General features: G+C 37.2%; 2 protein-coding genes, 1 long non-coding RNA gene and 1 pseudogene across 6 annotated transcripts; 1 reads left to right on the top strand and 3 right to left on the bottom strand.

Moving 5' to 3' along the window:
• Positions 1 to 289: 289 nt before the first annotated feature.
• On the bottom strand, positions 290 to 3,000 carry LOC117615100 (zinc finger CCCH domain-containing protein 15). Its single transcript, XM_034344103.1, has 3 exons — positions 2,863 to 3,000; positions 1,790 to 2,480; positions 290 to 1,072 (listed from the first exon to the last, which is right to left on the bottom strand). Exons 2-3 carry the CDS (start codon positions 2,459 to 2,461, stop codon positions 743 to 745), a joined length of 1,002 nt encoding a protein of 333 aa, XP_034199994.1. The 5' UTR covers positions 2,462 to 2,480; positions 2,863 to 3,000; the 3' UTR covers positions 290 to 742.
• A 1,608-nt stretch (positions 3,001 to 4,608) lies between these two features.
• On the bottom strand, positions 4,609 to 6,964 carry LOC117616764 (annotated as a pseudogene).
• Positions 6,965 to 11,116: 4,152 nt separating this feature from the next.
• Positions 11,117 to 14,782, top strand: LOC117625247. Of its 4 annotated transcripts, none has more exons than XR_004585422.1 (8): positions 11,117 to 11,269; positions 12,276 to 12,331; positions 13,033 to 13,092; positions 13,316 to 13,368; positions 13,748 to 13,903; positions 14,145 to 14,261; positions 14,357 to 14,404; positions 14,506 to 14,782. It is a non-coding gene; the product is annotated as an uncharacterized LOC117625247 (long non-coding RNA). The 4 variants fall into 4 exon arrangements; XR_004585423.1 differs by having other exon boundaries at positions 14,487 to 14,782; XR_004585421.1 differs by having other exon boundaries at positions 12,276 to 12,335; positions 14,357 to 14,782.
• A 624-nt stretch (positions 14,783 to 15,406) lies between these two features.
• Positions 15,407 to 19,036, bottom strand: LOC117625237 (putative zinc finger protein At1g68190). Its single transcript, XM_034356845.1, has 6 exons — positions 18,790 to 19,036; positions 17,633 to 18,211; positions 16,904 to 17,218; positions 16,181 to 16,408; positions 15,762 to 16,051; positions 15,407 to 15,665 (listed from the first exon to the last, which is right to left on the bottom strand). The coding sequence occupies exons 2-6, from the start codon at positions 18,143 to 18,145 to the stop codon at positions 15,590 to 15,592; spliced, it is 1,422 nt and encodes a 473-aa protein (XP_034212736.1). The 5' UTR covers positions 18,146 to 18,211; positions 18,790 to 19,036; the 3' UTR covers positions 15,407 to 15,589.
• Positions 19,037 to 19,293: the final 257 nt, after the last annotated feature.

Genomic DNA, 19,293 nt, shown 5'->3' with positions numbered 1-19,293 from the left:
AGGTGGAATTCAATTCTTGATTGGTAAACACACGATTATAATTTGGAAGTGAATCTCGATACCAAATTAAAATAATAATTCGAAATTTTATAAAGAAAAAAGAAGTAATAATAATAAGAAAAAACGAATAAAGAACAAATAAAAGAAGAGCATTAATTAACAAGTTCAGCATTTGGCCCTGCCCCAATACGGCAGCACAAACAAAGGAACTATAAAGAAAATGGGCAATTATGGACAATCATTCAATCCAAGGGAAATTTAAAGAAATATATGAGGAAAATTAGTTGAGTGAGAGGAATAGCATTTTGAATGATACGAGTCCAATCATTACCAAACAACAACATGGTAAAGAGAGTCTCTTCGGTTGCTCGGTTTGACATCACCAAATTCCTAATGTATGTATATATGATGCTTCAAAAGTCATATTTAATGGAACCCCAAAACAACAGATACAAAATGAAACAAGAGCTCACATCTCTCAATAAACCTCCTCATTTTTGTCCACCATCCGGGCAACGAAGCCTTGCACACTTTCCTGATCACTTTCACCGCAGAGCATAGATGACACTAATTATTGTTATGTTATGCATGTCCTTGTTTTATACTTACCATATAATTGGTGTTATATACGGTTCCCATTGGAGGCATATGTAATATAAACACTTGGCTCTCCTGTTTACTCAAACCTCAGTTGCGATCTTATTACTCTTCTGTCGCCATCATATTTATGAAATCTGATATTTTACCTGGCCAGCTTCATTGCCCTGGGCTTATTTGGACCCATGAACTTCTCATTCTCAGTGAGGGCGTGGCGGAAGTGACATCGGTGACCATATGGGCAGGCAACACCAGCAAGGACCATCCTGCAGACCTCCGTCTTGTAGCGTGGGTGTCGAATCACTGGGCGGAGCTCCTCAATCCCATGTGCAAATTGGCAGTGTTCTCCGTAAGGGCATTCACCGACCTCCTGCCATTTGTTGCAGAGTTCAGTCTTGAACATGCCTTGGTTGTACACCTCCAATTCAAGTGGCTCCTGCTTCTTCATCCCTCCAGCAGGAACGTACACCTTTTGCTGCATCAACGTGATCAGTGCCCCCCACCATCAGTGCACAAAAAACATTAATTGGGACAGTACGTACATTTGAGTAATATTTCAAGAATTGTAAAGAAAGAATCATATAATCTCTACTGTGTCAATGTACTAAATGCATTATGCATTGTCTATAACAAATGACTCTCTTACGCGTTGTCAGGTGCAGTGTGCGTATGGATTATTGACGTAGACCGTGAAATGAATCAAAACTGGGTGTTTGGGCTCTTTACATCATCCCAATGTGAAACAATAAAAGAAATTGCAGCCTTAATCCTAGGGTCCCAAATAAGATTTCCACGGCAAAAAATAAAATTGAAGCAAAAATGCAGCAAAGGAAAAACTGGTTTTATTGAAATATGAACAGATACTGCATTATTTTGCACTACATCAAGTTTAAGAAACACGTGAGATGAGATCAAGCAAGTTCTTTCTAGTACTCGATGGATCTCATCCTCCATTGGTGAACATTTTCAAGCAATTCCACTTCTCAATCTAATTCGTTAACCCTGACAGTAGCACTCTAATTACCGCAATAAAAAATTAAAAATCAATCGCTACGTTTCTTAGTAGTGAGCCACACAAACAGACGAAGTAAAATAAAAATCGCATAGCAATTAGACTACAAATCAAGAATGATCTTTTTTGTGAATTAAATAAAAGAAAATTCAATAGTAGAGTAAATCGGAAACGACTTACTGAAGCGTTGAATGTATTGGCGGTGCGAGGCCGAGTCGCGGCCCGAGTCCCAGCGGCAGTGCTAGTACCGGGCTGAGCAACCTTCACGTATCCATTAGACCTCACAGATATGCTCTTAGGCAGCGTAAACCTCTCCACATCAATATTCTCGGCGTCGGCGCCTTCGCTCTCGATCACGCTGGTAGGGCTCTCGTCGGACTCATCCTCCTCTGCTCGTTTGTCATCAATACTCATGCCGTGAAGCCTATTTACGATCCCAAACGGTGTTGTCTCCACAGAACCGGGGGAAACGAACTGTTTCTGGACGGAGGAGTGGATAAGGAGACTGAGATGCTTGTTGAGCTCGAGATTGAGGGCGCGGAGATGAATGTTCTCGCGGCGGAGAGCGTCGGCTTCCTCGGAGGCTTCGTGGAGTTGCTTGAGGGTGCGGCTATGGCGGTTGACCATCTCCTGGTGGTCTTGGACAAGGAGAGAGTGGTAGAGTTGGCGGTGGGGGTGATTTGAGGACGCGTCGGGCTCCGATTCGTTGTATCGAGCGAGGGACGGCTTGCGATCGAAGATGGCGGAATAGAGGGAAGAGAACACGGCGTCGTCTGAGCGAGGCTGCGATTTGAACGGCAATGAGGTGGCGAGGCCGCCATTGGCGGTGGAGGAGGCGGTGTCGTTGTGCATTTCGGCGGTTGAAGTTTTGCTGTAAATGAATTACAGAGACAATACAAACAACGTCAATTTCAATTAGTAAAAAAAAAAAGAAATCTATCTCGCTTTATAATCAAGAAAATATCTGGAAGCTTCCGTTTGATACTCTGGAATGTTACAGAGTACTGCTCTAAATCTCCGAAACAAGCTAATTAAGCTAAAGAAGAAGATCCAGATTTCAATAATTTTGAAGGAAAACAAAAAGATATATCAAACAAATTGATGAGAAATCGAACAAAGAATTAAAGCAGAGACTACAAAAGCTGTTTGGATGGATCGTAATTTATAGAAATAGTTAAACAGAGAGAGAGAGAGAGAGAGAGAGAGAGAGAGAGAGAGAGAGAGAGAGGAACAGAGGAACAGTAATGGTTTACCTTCAGAAGCAACAGAGGAGGCTCTCGATCCTCCGATCGGTTCGAGTGAAAAGAGTGACGAATGGAGGTGCTCCGGTACAGGGCTTGTTTTATAAGCGTAGGGATATGGGTGGAGGCATTTGGAGGGAAAGGGAAGGAGCAAAACGAATCCAAAACTGTTTTGAAGACAGTGCTAACCGAATGCCATATCAGCTTTACGATCAAGGTAGCTACATATTTTTTACTTGATCTGCCCTCACTCTCATCCCAGCTTCTTTGAATTATGTAGGGGCTTTTCGTCATTTGAGGAATCGATTCAGTTAAGACTGAGAAGCAGGAAGTTGTTTCGTCAGCTAATTTGAGCCTTTGGATTGTGATGCAGTTGATCAAGCGGCCCTTAAACATTCTAACTCACCAGATGTGGGGGGGCATTATGATGTTAAAGATACATGCACCCGCAGGGGATAATTTTACTCTGTGTGTTCACACACGAAGTTACAAATATCAAGTCCGTAGTCATGGCACATATGCACAGTGCGCAGTCGTACACCCGCAATAAATGTTACAAATCCCAAACATCCACTGTAAATGACTGAATTACCCTCACATTTATATTTTTACCATTAGGCACAATCACGTTGTGTGACCAATGTCTATTTCTATGTAAGCCATGGTTTTCACTTTCAGTGGGTCATATGATATGCTCAATCTGGTTTGATAAGTTGTTCAATAATCTTTGTAGGGGTCAGAAACTGAATTAATATTAGTGCTAATCTCCTTTTAAACAATTACTTTAAGAAATTGTTATCTCTAATCATATCAAAATCATTGTGCAAGAGAGTTCCAAGTTACTCAATCTTAATGGCTCTACATATTTATCCCTTTATTAGGAAATTAAAGATGTTAGGAGGTGAGACAGCTTATGCATGCTGTCAAACATGATCTGCTTGCGGTTAGCTAGAGAGGCACAATATCATATTGTAATTGCTTGTTTTGGAAGCTTAACGAGAGGAAGTGAGCAAGAAGAGAAATTGTTGGGTAAGTGTCACGTAGTGTTATTAATTCAAGAGTTATAATATGAGATGAATGATTGATATTTCATAAAATTAATGTATAGTTAATAAATAAATATAATTATCATAATATTAATTAATTAATAACACTATGTGACAATTTGACGATCACACCGTAAAGTGATCTTGGTTTTATTTTCCCTTTTTGGGGTAGCGCTCTTCAATATTCAGCTTTGGTTATGACATAGACAGATTACGAGATGTAGTAGCATTAAGATGAGAAAGGCATCATGATTTTATTTAGGGAGGAGGTTGCTTCTTGATCACAGCTTTAACTACCTGCTTGCCTGATAGCTCTCCCATCAAAATCTAGTATCAGATGTTTGGTGAGTCATAATAAGATCCCACATTCCCTTCCAGTAGCAGTGCCACTGCTCTAGCAAACATTTTCTTATTGCATTGCTGTCAAGTCGCTCAATATAATTAAGCTTCCTTTTAAACAAACTGCTTTATAGTTTCTCTTTCATTTTCATGACAGTTGGCCATGTTTCGCTTGTTCCGCGCAGCTCTTGCCAGCTGGATTTTCATTTGGGCCTGTGAATATCATGTGGATGGCTAAATCTAATGGAGGCCGTTGAATTTGTTGACCACGAGATCTGATCAACGGCATATATCACCCTAACATTGTTACCCTAATAGGATAAGCCAGCAGCAGGTCAAAACGGGGATACACAAATAGCAAAATAAAATTACATTAAGAAGAAAACATTGTTTATTTATGTATAATTAACACAGGTAGATAACATTGTTTACCTGTGAGGTTATGTACACGAAACATAATAGTATAGTATAAAAGAATAATAATAATAATAAAACACTCATGATTAAAATAATGACAAACTTGCTGGAGCTCTATGTAGCACTTTCAAGAACTGCTGAGATTGCCTTCGTAAGTTTATCTCTGTTGAAAAATGGAACCAAAAGTCAGTGTCATGGTGATAAAATAACAACCACAATAACTTGTTTCTTAATCAAGAAAGAAAAGAACCAAGAAAATGGAAATCATTATTCACACACCTTGGCTGTTCTTGCATGGCCCTTCTTCTCCATGAAGGAGTATGACACATCTTGCTGATAAATCCTGCAGTGCTTGAAGATGATGGAAAATATTGCTCCAGCTGTTCAGGAAATGGAAGGGGCAAAGGATCAAATTTGACCATCAGACCCTGAACAGGTAGACAGCTGTCCCATTGCTGAGATCCAGTACGGCCGAGATCATCCTGGGAATGTTGTAAACGATGATGATCAAGACTATGTTCCAAACTCCTTGAAGGGTTTTGATGTTCATGCACTGAAGAAGATTTCTCTTGATTTGGTTGATCTTGACTCAGCTGAAGCCTTTTCAAGTCAAGAATCTGGTCCAGAATAAAACTATTGCCAGTACTTCTTTTCTGATAGTGACCTCCATGACCATCACCACGAGATATCTGCAAGATATATGTATAATACACATCTCTTATAACTTATAAGAAGATATGATCATGCACACACTTTTAATCAGTGTAATTACAATTATTCAAGTATTTTTCTGCTTTTTTTTTCCCTTCTGATCTCGACCTTCTTAAATCTTTGACTGTTTGATCCCACTCCATCGGATTCATCCAATTTGAAACCCCAAAATGCTGCAAAGTCCTTGGCAGATGGGCAACCTGTGAAACTGCTGGCCTACGTCCGTTTCCGATGCTGGCCATGGGGAGAGCACTTCCTGTGCAGGCTCGCGTCACATACACGGCACATAAACATCAGGTGATCCAAAAACTCGATATCCACGGACCGGTATTTGCACAAATCACATAGAATGGTTCGGTGATGGCAGCCAACAATTGGGTTAGCAGAATGAACCTTTGCATCGCAGGGAAGGCACAGATGTGCTGAATCAGCTTTGCAGTATACAACTGGCCTTAGCTCCAAGCACAACTCACAAGCTTTCTCCATTTGGTTTCTCTTCTGCTTCACTAATTTCCTCCGAATCTCAACTTCAAAACCTCTTTGATGTTGCTGCCACGATATTCACACTTGTGATAATTTAGACTGGAATTGACCTTTTTTAAGTTTGATTAAACAGTTCATACACTTGCTTTTTTGTTGTTGTCAATTTATACTTCTATTATAGTACTTGCATTGCATCAAATTATTATCATTGAATATAGAACTTTCTTTTTATCTCCTCAATTAACATAAGAAATTGCCAAACGGGGTCAAGTGAAAAAGGATAATGACTTACAGATAAGAGGTCCCAAGTTCGAATTTCTACGCATCATAGTTGTGTGTGCGTGAGAAATTCCCCTCTCTCTAGTTTAGACTATCGTTTGTACTTAAAAAAAAAAAATTAACAAAAAAAATTAGTCAAATAAAGTACGATGTACGATAGTGCCAACTATTTAGCTTAAACATGAAACACCATAAACAGTTTAAAGGTCAACAAAAAATTTGTTTTGCAATAAATAAAAAGCTATATAACCAATAAAATCGAAGAAAAAGTTAAATCCAAAGAAGAAGCACTAACAAGAACCCCCAATCGATTGATAAGCTAATAATAAATCGAAAAGTTTAAAGCCCAGAAAACTTTGGAACAAGAACAAAAAAGAAATCTAAGTGAACACGAATTCAAAGACAAAGATCTTCCAAACATAGGGAAACGAAAGAAAAAAAATACCCGTCATTGTTACCCTGGGTAAACAACAAGCTCAATTCGTCTTAGGCGATCCAAACTGAAAGAAAACATTTAAAAAATATTCCCATTATATATATATATATATATATATATATATAAACCCTCCAAATATACATTTTGCATTTAGAAACTTCAAAATCCTAAATAAGAAAAAGAGAGAAAAAAAAATACCCATAAAAATACCCATAATTATTTCCCGAGAGGAAAGCAGTCTCTCAGGCTCAGCTCTTCTTCTCTGGAAAAACATTTCACACAAAGACTACGACTTTACTGAAAAAAATAAAGCTATAGTTCACGGTGCTTCGAAGTCATTTTCTCCGCCCTTAAGTTGTTTTATGGGATCCAACCAAAAAACAATTTGTTTAATTTTTTTCGAACTGAAAGAAGTTGTTTAATTGGGACGTGACGATTTTTTTAAATTATAAATAAGCGTAAATGTCCGACGTGGCTCATGCACACCGGGACCCACACAGCGGATCCAATTGTGAGAGAGATTATGTGGAGTGGAGCAATTGGTGTTAGCCATGTTTCATATGTGGGATGCAGAAGCCTAATTGTTTCAGCCAATGGGACGTCGACAGCACTAGGGCTATGTTAGGCATTGCGGCTTGGGAGTTAGGACCACCATACGAATTGCCAGCTGCCAGATTAGGTACCTGCTTTTTTATTAGGTCAGATTTGTTTCTTTTCGAATCGCCAGCTGCCAAGTGGGGATCTTATTAAAAATAGTTAATTAATTAGCAAGCCCCCACCCTACTTTGCTGCCTTTGCTAGAGAAGAGAAGCAATCTCAGGGTTTATAGGACTAATGGTCTCTGAACTGATTCGTATTTTTATTCTTTAATTTTTAAAATCGTTTTCGTGATTCTTTAGGATAAATGGTCATGTCATTAATTTTGTTATTTTTTTTGTTAAATGCAAGGGTAAAATGGTATTTTTGTATTAAAAATAAATCTCTCTCTCTCTCTCTCTCTCTCCCGATTTCTTCCCCAGATTTCTTCTCCCCCCCAACCTAGATTTCTCCTCTTCCTCTATCAGGAACAAGGAAGTTTACCTGCATACTCAAGATTCAAATGAGAGGAAGAGAGAGCAAAGAGGGCAACCCACATCCACCATTCACCCAGCAGCCTCTCCCCTTTGATTTTCTTTTCCCCCATAACCACTGGCCTTTAACCCCCAACGAACCCCGAACCCCTCCTCCTCCCCCTTCCCCCCTCCAACCCAAAACCCAGGGAAGTCAGCTAGTCTGCCTTGACCTTTGTACAAAAATTAAAGAGGGGCGCTGGGTGGAGGGTGGCTGTGGGGGAAGAAATTGGGATAGAGGGAGAGGAAGAGAGAGATTTTTTTTTTTTGGTTTTAATACAAAAATGCCATTTTGCCCTTGCATTTAACAGAAAAAGTTTAACAAAATTAACGGCATGACCATTTGTTCTAACAAAATTGAAGTTGAAAGACCATATGAACGATTTTGGAAATTAAGGGACCAAAAATGTGAATCGGGTCAAAATTCGAGTACTATTAGACCTAAAAACCCAAAAATATTTGATTGATCACATGATGAAAATGAAAGGGGATGAGGTTTTATCTATTGTGTCTAAGACGATCAAAGATTCTTTCATTGATCTATTCGGATCGGGTTTTATTCTTTTTTTTTAGTTAAGCCCATTCAGTATTGGGACTCGCCTTACAAAGCCCAGTTCTTTTTTCCTTTTGGTATTGAGGGCTGGAATTCCAATTCTTTTTTATGTTTGGTATTGATGGCCAGAAGCCCACTATTTTATATATATATATATATATGTACATGAAATAAGCTCACTTATTTACTTCTAGATTGCATTTAGTTTATGAGAAATGAGATTTGGGAATGGGAAATCAATTGCTTTTCTAAGTTTGGTAAGTTCATATATCTGAGAAATGGTTGCCAGTTACATGGATAGGGGGGAAATATAACCATTCACCCTTCTTTCCCCTTGGGTTTCATTTTCTCATCCCATAAGAAAGTTTCGGAAAACTAGCCATCATTAAATGCACACTTTTCATGACAATTTAGAATTACAATATAGCATTAAATGCATTATTATTATTTGATTTCATATGGATATAACTGGAAAATTAAAAAAACTTTGTTTTACATTCCTACACAAACCAAAATATGGGAAATGAATAACGTGGTATTTCATGGTTACTTTTCCAACATTACCAAACATGGAAAATAAAAATGGAAAATGAATCTTCTATTTCCCATCTCTTGTGAAATTAGATGAGAAATGATTTCCCATCAAATTCTTTCTGTAAATCAAATGAGGTCCTATTTCTTTTCCACCAAAAAAATTTTTTTTTTTTATTTTTTTTTAGCATTGTATTTATCTCAAATATATGGAACTGCACAATGTGACAGGTGATGTATTAAGGATCTAAAAAATTTCTTCATTTTTTGGGACAAAATTTTACTCTATGTAACCTTGCATTATGTTAAACTTCGAATTTCGTCAAAACTTAGGTCGAACCAACAAAACATACTCAAATTTAGGAAAATGAAAAATTGAATCAAATTTGGTAAAGAGAGGCGGCATTTTCACATTAATCCAAACTGGTCTATATGCAATCAAACAAGACATAGGATGGAGAGGATGCAATTTCAAACTAAGACTTTAATCCAAACTGGTCTATATGCAATAAAAAAAAAGGGAGATTCACTATTATACCCAATATGGGGGCTCAAATTATAAAAATACCCTATATAAAATGGAATTTAGAAACACACCCAAAGCCCATTTACAACATAACAAAAAAGCTTTTAACTTCTTATAAATTACAAAATTGCCATCAATTTCTTAAAACAAGCCCAACCCCAAAATCTCATAAAAATACCCAAAGCACTCAATAGGGCATCAAAGTCATTTAATAATCAATATTAAATTCAATAAGGCTAGCTATCATTTTTTGGGTTTTTTTTGGGTTTGTTTATAGGAATTCAATTGTGTAGGGTTTATTTATAATATTAGTGCTAGAAATGGGTATATCACTAAATATCTCAAAAAAAAAAGATCATTATATATGTGAACCTCCATCTACTTTAACCACAAAATCCAACATTCTGTAAGATTTATTTCTATAAATGTTTCACTCAAATTAATAAAGTTGACTAAAATTTGCATCCTCAATTTTAAGGATTTAAATTTATGTTCCCTTAATAATAAGTATATTTAGGTAGATTATTCACAAAAAGACAATTGACACGTTTGGATGGGTCGCAAATGCCTCATGAGATTGATTCGACTTCTGTTTCCCAATGGTAAGCTCAATAGTTTTATTTTTTTATCGGCCATGCAGATTCCCTTCTGATGTCTAGCCCACCTTCATCCACACCCCAGTAGCAACAATTTACAGATTTGAATCAATAACATATCTGTTCAATATAAGCAGTTGTGAGCTTGTGGCAATGAGAGACAGCTACTAATACTTGTGTATATATAGTTCCATTGCAATCCAAAGTGTAATAACTATATAGGCTATATACCTATAGCCTCAAGTAAAGACTTTGAGCTGTAAATTGCACGTTTACAATTTATTGAGTTTTACAAAAATGACCGAGGGATGTAACGTGTTCTTTGAGGATGCCTTCAATTAGAAGAACACTGATTCTACTTTCAACCCAAGAGAAACAAAGACTATTGAGGATGTATTTTTTAATTCAATTTTCTAAATAAGGACAAAGGCACCGGCAGACCCATGAATTTTTCTATTTTTATTTATTTAAAGGAAGCCATGACAACAATTGGAACAAAATCAATGCAATCCTCAAGGTCTTCATTTTGTTCAAGGAGTTTTCGAGTTCAATCCCATAATAAACAAGGCAAGACCTGTTTTTTTTGGTTCTAGAAAAAATCTCTTCGTTCAAACTAAACATAAAATCATATCCTATCCATCTATGTAGAACCCCGCCTCTTCCCCCACCCTCGAAAAAAAAGGAAGAAAAGAAAAAGAAAAAAAAACAAAAACTTTTTGGTAGATTGAAGTCAAAGCCACTTCCCTGAAGTCGTTCGGGATATGACATATCAACTCAATGAATCATCTCTTATTTCGAAGAAGTGCCTTGTGGAGGACAAATCACAACAGCGCTTCACTTGCGCATTTCATCTAACACCTTCCGTGCATGAGCAGATGTGCAACTTCAGCAGCTTCTACGGAGTTTTTCGACGATCGAAGGTGCAGGTACACCTCCTTGCGCCTGCACAGGTCCGCCAGTGGACCAAGGTATTAACTCTATATTTTTCTTAAGTTTGAATACTAGTGTTATTAGAAATTTAATTTATCTAACAGATTATGTAATTAAAAGAAAAGGAGTTGAGCTAACCTTTAAAACATCTTTTCTATCTCAAGATCACTGTTCAAACAGTATAGCCGTGCAGCTATACTGTTTAAATATATTAAAATATTTAAATAGTATAGCCGCCCGGCTATATTATTTATTTATTCTTTATATTTTTTTTTTCCTGACTTGACTACGTGTACAAGATCGCTCACGTACTGTTTAAAAAGTATAGCCGATATATTCGAATAGTGGCGGAGACGACGACGAAGCCGCCGCTATGGACAGCGACGAAGTTGGAGTTGCGGATTACGAGTTCATCGACAACGACTCTGACAATTCCAATGATGTTGCCTCACATCGATACCAGGTGGCTTGCTGCTTATTTTATTTTTAATTATGACAGTTTCAGCTCTTTTATTTTCTTATTCTAGTTTCTATAAAATTATTTTGGTTGTCTGAAATGTTAATTTCGCATAATTTTGATCACAAATTTTCTTACTTTTTCCCCGTGTTGCGGTAATGTAATGCTGCTGATTTTGATCTTAGGTTAGGTTTTATTGATTTATCAGAAATGTGAATTTAGTTTGTGTATTATGGTAATGTTTATCGCATTTGATCTTGATATTTGGTTTAAATGAGGTTATAAAAACTGAGCCTTTGCTTATATCATGGTAATGTTAATTCTGCTCTGCTATAATTTTGAGATTATTTTGTCGGGATAATGTTAATCGTTCTTGATTTTGACATTTGGGTTAAATTGGCTAGTGTAACCAAGGAAGGATTTTTGTAGGTGCTGGTATTCTTAACAAAAAAGTAATTTACATGGGTTATGATTTATAATATCTGATTGGTTTTTACTTATTTTCTCTTGATTTGTTAAAGTTAGAGTCTTTTGTTGGTTGATAATGTCAATTCTGTTTAGAAGCAATTTGGTATTTATTTAATTGGTAGCTCGCCATGGTTGAATTAATTGGTTTTTGTCACCTTTGTGACTCCTTTTAAAGGTTGTTCATTGCTCCGTTGAACCCATCAATTTGGTTGTGTGTCTCTTGAAACACTTGGCTCTGGAAAAGTAGATATTGAAAATCTGAGCCATATTGCATTATGCGACGACTTCGACTTATTGTTGAGTCTAAAGACGAGAAAAGTCTGTCAGTTATAGATACATACTAATTGAGCCTGTCGGGCATGGTAAATTGTGTTTGCTAGTGGTTTTCTCCATGGGGATTCCAAATTTTGCATATTCTTAAAGAACTTTATTTTGTTGTGATTTCCTTGCATCTGGTACCTCATGATTAGCACTAAATGAATTAACTGGTGCATGTTAATCGTGAACTTAGATGATAATAGACTGATGATTGAGCCTTTTATAGGTTTATGTGATTGGGGAGGAAGGTATCTTGCTGGATATCAATACCTTGGTGGACCAGTAAGTATGAGTCCGAAATCATATAGTTTCAGTACATGATGCTGTTACTTGTACTTTTTCTATTTTATATCCTAGTCTGTGAAATCAAAAGACATGTTATTCATTTGGCTAACAAGAGCATTGCACAAAACTTGGTGTCATTATTTCCCTTGCATTTGTATCTTCAGTTTCATTTTAAATTTAGGATAAAGCTTAAAAGCTTTACCTATAGTTTAAAAGATCTTCAGGCACTCTGTCCATAATATGTGCATATCCTTCTAAATAGCAAATTGTTGCTCGAGAGACATAACGAGGTCTACATCTTCTTTGGATGTAAAAGTAAATATTTGGAAACTGAAAGTTCCCCTGGTAATTATTTAGTATGAATGTTGAGGTAGTGGATGAAGTAAAGGAGGATACCCTGCATGCCCCTCTCCTGGGACCATGCAGTTTGTTCCAGAAAATCTAATTGTTTTCTCTCACCCCACCAAACAATAATTTTTTGAAAACATCATCTTTTTGTGTGTGCATGCATCCGTGTGCTCGTGTGCCTATGGCCCTAAACTATCAGGAAAAGTTAGGTAGTTACTGTTGTTTATAATTAGTAGTTTGAGGGATGGACTGGGCTAAAGTTGTTTATAATTCTTTTTATTTATTAATATGCCCCTGTTATGTTACATGTTGAGAAGTTTTTTTTTATAAATGCTTTCATTTTCTTACAGGAAGACGGTGGGAAGAAGATAGATCTGAAGCCTGGATTTCTGATGGAACATGATGAGAATGTATACTTCTGTCTTTTCTTGCTTCATAGAACTTTGTTTATTATTGGGTTTGTACTGATAGAAATACAAGTAGAACTTTCTCTCAATAGAGCTTTTGCATTCCTTTTTGAAACCTTATACTGACCATACACATGTGAGGTTCTTTCTTTCTTTCTTCTTCTTAAAAAAAGAAAAAAGAACATCAACTTTTAATATTGCTAGATCTGTGTTCGTTGTCTTCTAGGTTGGAGCTGTTGTGGTTGGATTTGACCGAAATTTCAGCTACTACAAAATTCAGTAAGTTCTGGTGATTCTTGTTTATGTCAATGCATGTGTGTTGAACACACTGCAAATTATTTTTGTTGCAAAGTACTGTACTTTCCTTTGTAATTAAAATTTGAAGAATCACTGCTGCTTCAAGTACCTTCTGTTTTAGATTCTTCTTACCGCAGAAATTATTAGGGCTTCGGTTTAATATTTAAACTTTAACGTCTGAAGGTTTGGATTGAAAAAGAGATGCCACAGTTCACTATATATATATATGGACTGTACTTGTGCTCAAAGTCAGGCTTATATGCAAACATTGTGTTACAAAGTATTAAATGGAAGATAATATGCATGTTACTATACCAAGTGCCAACACCATATGAACATTATGGTCTTATTATATATGCAGTGCACTTGTCACATGTATTGCAGTCTTCTCTGGTGGCAGTCAATGTTTATGTGATGGAAGGTATGGGACACTCTATGCGTGAAAACCCTGGATGTCTTTTCATTGCAACAAATCGCGATGCTGTCACTCATCTCACAGATGCTCAGGAATGGGCAGGTTCATTTCTATCCTCTCTTGTTGCACTTTCTGTTTTCATTAGATTATTTTCAACTGCGTTATGCTGCAAAACATGTAAAGATTTTCACACTCCTATTTGTACACTTTCCACTCACATTTATATATGCTTTATTTGTTAGGGGTATTGGCTTCAAGCTTTATTTTTTATTTTTTATAAAAAAATTTCTTCAATTTGTTACCCATGATTTTCTTCTTAGCTATTATTAATTTTGTTGTGCAGAATCAGTTCTAGCAGAAAGTGTTCAAAATCTGAATGAGAAAATCGATCGTATCGAAGAGTGTTGACGACATGGCGCATAATATCCAGCATTTGCAGTCTGTTTTGTTCACTCTTAAGGTTTGTTTCCCGTTTCAGCTTCAAGTCTTCAGATTTCAAGCATATGATAAATTGAAAGCAAATATATAATATTTGCTTGCATTTGAATGTCACAGGGAGACTCAATGGCTACTGATGAGAGGCTTAACGCTCTAGAAGAAGAGGTTCATATCTTTTTCAATTTCTTTTTGCAATTTCAATTCAATGAAAAAGTAGCAGAAAGAGTTTGTTGGATTTGAGAATTAGGCTTCGCAATGCTTTTTAGGTACAACTTCGATCTCCATGTTTTAGAGTCTAAAGCACAAGATGCTGAGGATAGACTCGAAATGGTTGCCTCTCAGGCTCAAAAGGTCATGCACTGATGTACTCAATCCATCTATGGTCTATGGCTATGAGTCTGTGATGTTGTTATTGTGGTGTTCATTTTGCCATTGGCTTCTTTCTCTTTGCTTTCAAATGCCTGACATTGTTACAGAACAATGGATTCAAATTCAGCGGCTTGAGCAGGCTCTTCATATGACACAAGTTTTTTCTGCTTGAAACTGGCTTTAGGTTCTTCGTTTGCAAAATTCAAAAGTTTTACTGAAATGGGTTTTGCTGATTCACTAATATTTGCTAGTTTCTTTTTGAAAAAATAAATAGATGAGGAGTATGAGGGTTCAAAGACAATTAACAAGGTGCACATTCTTAAAGGTAATATTGGATGCTCTCATGAAAACTCACTAGCTGAAAGATGCTCTCATCAAAACTCACTAGCAAAACCCATAGTTTCCAATTAACAAGATGCTCTCATAAAAACTCACCAGCTGAAATCACAAGTTCTGAATGAAAGAAATTTTCGAGAATTTGATATTGTTAACAGGTATATTTGATAGCAACTGTTACCATGTTGGACTAGGTTAGGAGATTTGACGCATAGATCAATGCCTACAACAGCGATTGTAACCATTACAAACATAAATGTATAAAAGTTTGAAAGATATCTGATGCACGTTTTGTTAGATTTTCTTATGCTCCGAATGGCCCAAAATTTCGCTGCGTTTCTATCCACTTTGTAAACATTAAACATCTTTGAGGTCTTGGGTACGTGATAGCTTCTTTCTTTTCCAGCATTATGTTGGAAATCATGTCTACTTATGTGAGAAACAAAAAATGGCTTTCAGCGGTTACTCAATTTGCATTTTCTTTTAATTTGGGCTCATGGTCGAAACACTTCGTCCGTCCCACCATTGGACCCAACCCAAGAATCTCATTGGTACCATGGTGTATGTACAAGACCAACATGCATGCAAGAGTTCAATAAGTTCTTGTCACATTTACAGTGTCAGAGTCATAGTCTTCTCTCCTCTTCACAACTCTTCCTTTTTCCCGCTTACGTTATCAGCTCTACCTTTCCTAAATGGATATCGATTTTTTCTCACAAGCCTGAAAACAAAAAATTGCATGTTCTCTCTATATAAGAGATGTAGCAACACTTAAACAAACTGGAAGAGCTTAGAGCAAAGAATCCCTAATACTTACAGTCGGGAATGCTTCTTCTCTTTGTACCTCGTCATGGCATTTGCTCTGGTTTCAAAGCGCCCACCCTCTTGGTCATGAGGTGAATTTCTTGAAGTCTCCCCTGTGGCAATATAGGGTGAAAGCCGGCTTTCATGACAATCGGTACCGCTGCTTTCGGCATTGAACCTTGACATACAGAATGACAAAGTTGAAGAAGATGGTTGAATAGGACATGGGCAATAATCCATGCTTCCTTCAAGGTTTTGAACTTTGTTAAAGAAAATAGACGAAACCTCTGACGCATCATGCTCCTGTCAGAAACCATTTTTTTTGGGAGGGTATATATTTAGCACATGTTCTAATCAAAGGAACCTTGGTGACTATACTATGGTAATTGGACAATTTTAATAAAAGAAGAGAAGGGAAGCCAAAATTCACACCATCCTTGCTCTTGCATGGCCATTATCTGATTTGTCAAGGGATATATACTTCAACACTGAGGAGTATGGTACATCTTTATCATCAAGCAGTGCTCTGGTTGGATCTTGATCACTTCCAAATAGTTCTTCGAAGTTTTGGAATGTCATATCAACATCAGGCATATTAAAATCATCATGACAAACAAGTTCTTCACAAACCCCAATGTCTTGCATATTTTGAGCCCACAGCTGCAAAATAAAATCACGATCAGATGGTTATACTGATAGATATTTTCCATGATAAGGTAGCCACAGCATTGAGTAGGATCTAATATAAGTGATGCATTTGAAGACAGCATGTAATGTAAGCAGGACCATCAGCCTAGCATCAAGAAATTTATAATAGGAAATCTAAACATCAACCCTGCAGTTTACTGTAATGGAATTTCATGGAGTCAGCATTGCTTAACCAGAATTTATTTCACATAGATATTTTCCTGTCAGAGTTTCTGTTCAATTAATGATGAAGTGATGGCAAGTTGGCAACAAATGATTAACACAATCCATACGGTTCATTGAGAAACAGAGTATCAACTTTTACCTGCATAAGGTGAACATAATTAGAACTCCTCCTTTCTCTCAAGGCACTTATAAACAGTAAGAGATCAGTGTTCAAACAAGCAAGAAGTGATTTATTACTACATAATAGTCCAAATAAATGACTTGCATCGGTATTGATCAAACCTGACAACTTTCAACCGGACTTCTGCACTGCCAAAACGATTCTGTATCCAATGGAAGTCCAGCAGTTGAAGATGGTGGCACGTGCTCCAGTTGAGAAAATGGAAATGGCGAATTATCAACTTTCAGATCCTGAAGTAGACTGCCCCTTTGCCTAAATCTAGTAATCTCGGAATGTTGTAAACTCTGATCAAGATTATTATCGAACCTCCCTGATGTGTGATGTACTGAAGAAGATAAGTCACTTTGTTCTTTGCCACGTATCAGAAGCGAAGGGCTGCTCCCTTCAGTGAGCTGAAGCCTTTTTAAGTCAAGAATCTGGTGCAGAATAAAACAAGTGCTTTTATGCTCTTGACCTTCATGAGATATATGCAAGAAAGAAGATGCCAATTGAGAAGACATGGTGCAGACTTCAATGGGTATATTTACTCAAGCACTAGATACAGTTTAATGTTGAAAATTATTGTGAATGCCCCAAACTAGTCACAGGAGACTGCATCTCATTCATAATGGTGGATGTTCATTATTAAGAGAAACTCCATCTATGATACTCAAGTTTTTTAAAGCATGGATATCATGAACTAGATATCAAACTCTTGAAAACTAAAACCTTGTCCCATATCAAGGATTTACCTTCATTGCAGTTTCATGAGGTATTTCAACAGTACCAATTACATTGTTAGCTGAAATTAAAGATTAAAGAGAACATACATATAGTTCCTGTCTATCTACCTTGTATTGTTGACTGCTTGAACCCACTTCAGAATCTACACCTGGAGCCAGGGTGGGAGAATTTGCTGCTGGAAAGCCTTCAACTTGAGAGCAAGACTGTTCACAACTATCTAAGTTTACTGCAGTTGAGTCACAGGAAGAGCCACAAGAAGTGGAGAGAATTCCATCCAGATGTGCACTACTGTCTAGCTCGTTCAATTCAAAACCCCAAAATGCTGCAAAGTCCTTAGCAGATGGGCAACCTGTGTAACTGCTAATTGCCCTTTTCTGATGCTGGGAAGCAATATGCAGGGTAATGTCACAGACACGACACATAAACATCTTGTGATCCAAACACTGAACATAAGCGGAGCGGTATTTGCATGAATTGCATAAGATAGTACGCAGATGTCGGTTAAAAAGAGTGTTTGCTGAGTGGACCTTTGCATCGCAGGAAAGGCAAAGATGTGCTGCATCAGCTTTACAGTACACAACTGGCCTTAGTACCGAGCAAAACTCACATAATTTCTTCATTTTCTTTACTTCACAAAAACTACGGCCTCCAAAACTTTGAAACCCCCATTCCGCTGAGCCCTCTTGCTGTCAGATATAATCAACAGTAAAGATACCATCTTTTTTATTTTTATGAAGAAAGATACCATCTTTTTTCAGTTGGGAAGTAAAAGAAAAAATTATAGTCCTAGTTGATCTGCCACAGTTTCCACGATCTAAACAATATTTCAGCATAACAAGCAAAGTATTGAGTGGAGTCAAACATGAAAAGGCTAACTAACCCCAACACTAATATTTACCATCATTCACAAACATATGAGATTTTCTATTGGGATCTTAATAGAATCATATTTCTCAGTTGTTGGATCAGATGCGGACGGTAGAGGTGTGGGAAAATTCCCATATCAAACTTGCCAACGCAAATTAGACATGCCAAGCTCTGAAATTTCAAGCTAAGAATGCAAGTTGAGTTGTGTCCGGTTACAAGTTTGAAGCATATGAAACATTCGAGACAGAAAAAAAAAAACGGAACTTTTAAGATTACAAGTAATCGAAAGAAGAAACAGACGCGATCGCAACTGAAAAGAACCTGATGGATTTAACCAATTATAATTTCAGAGATAAAACTAAGAAACTTAACAAGCAAATGGAAGGAAAAAAAATACCTCTCTCCATTGTCCCGGGAATTAAAAAGCTCAGAGGCGGACTGAGCTCTGAGCTGTTTTGGTGTTTGTTTGGTCATGTTCTTTCTTGCTTTTATCCTTTTAACACTTTATGGGTTTGACGTGTACATTTATGAGAGGAAACTTTCCAGCGTGGATTTGAATACGTGACTCTCCTGGACAACGGGATCATCATCCACGTTATCCAATTGCCCTCTTGACTGAGAGACGAAGAGAAGAGACCGAGTGACTCTGAGTGCACGTGAAATGTATGATCCATGTGATCCAAAATCTCGCCTGCTTCCGCCAATGGCTGTTCGTTCTGTTATCTAAAGTAGTTTTGTTCTTTTGTATCTACAGAAAAGTGCCAAAGGCATAAATTGTTCTCAAAATCTTGCTCTGAATTATGAGCCTTTGAATTTGCTCAACTAGCCCGCTCCAGGAATTTAACACCAATATTGTCCCCATCTTAACCACCTAAGTCTAATTCTTAAGTTGGGTTAAACC

The sequence above is a fragment of the Prunus dulcis genome, chromosome 1 (assembly GCF_902201215.1).
Source record: "Prunus dulcis chromosome 1, ALMONDv2, whole genome shotgun sequence".
Classification (NCBI taxonomy): domain Eukaryota; kingdom Viridiplantae; phylum Streptophyta; class Magnoliopsida; order Rosales; family Rosaceae; genus Prunus; species Prunus dulcis.
This window is presented reverse-complemented; position numbering and strand designations above follow the sequence as displayed.

Bases quoted from the DNA above. Each gene is read 5' to 3' on its own strand.
- LOC117615100 (XM_034344103.1), bottom strand. From the start codon at position 2,461: ATGCACAACGACACCGCCTCCTCCACCGCCAATGGCGGCCTCGCCACC. The intron at 1,073-1,789 runs GTAAGTCGTTTC...ACGTTGATGCAG, and splicing joins CCAATACATTCAACGCTTCA to CAAAAGGTGTACGTTCCTGC.
- LOC117625237 (XM_034356845.1), bottom strand. From the start codon at position 18,145: ATGAAGAAATTATGTGAGTTTTGCTCGGTACTAAGGCCAGTTGTGTAC. The intron at 17,219-17,632 runs GTAGATAGACAG...ATTCTGCACCAG, and splicing joins CAAGCAGTCAACAATACAAG to ATTCTTGACTTAAAAAGGCT. The intron at 16,052-16,180 runs GTGTGAATTTTG...GGTTTCTGACAG, and splicing joins GCCATGCAAGAGCAAGGATG to GAGCATGATGCGTCAGAGGT.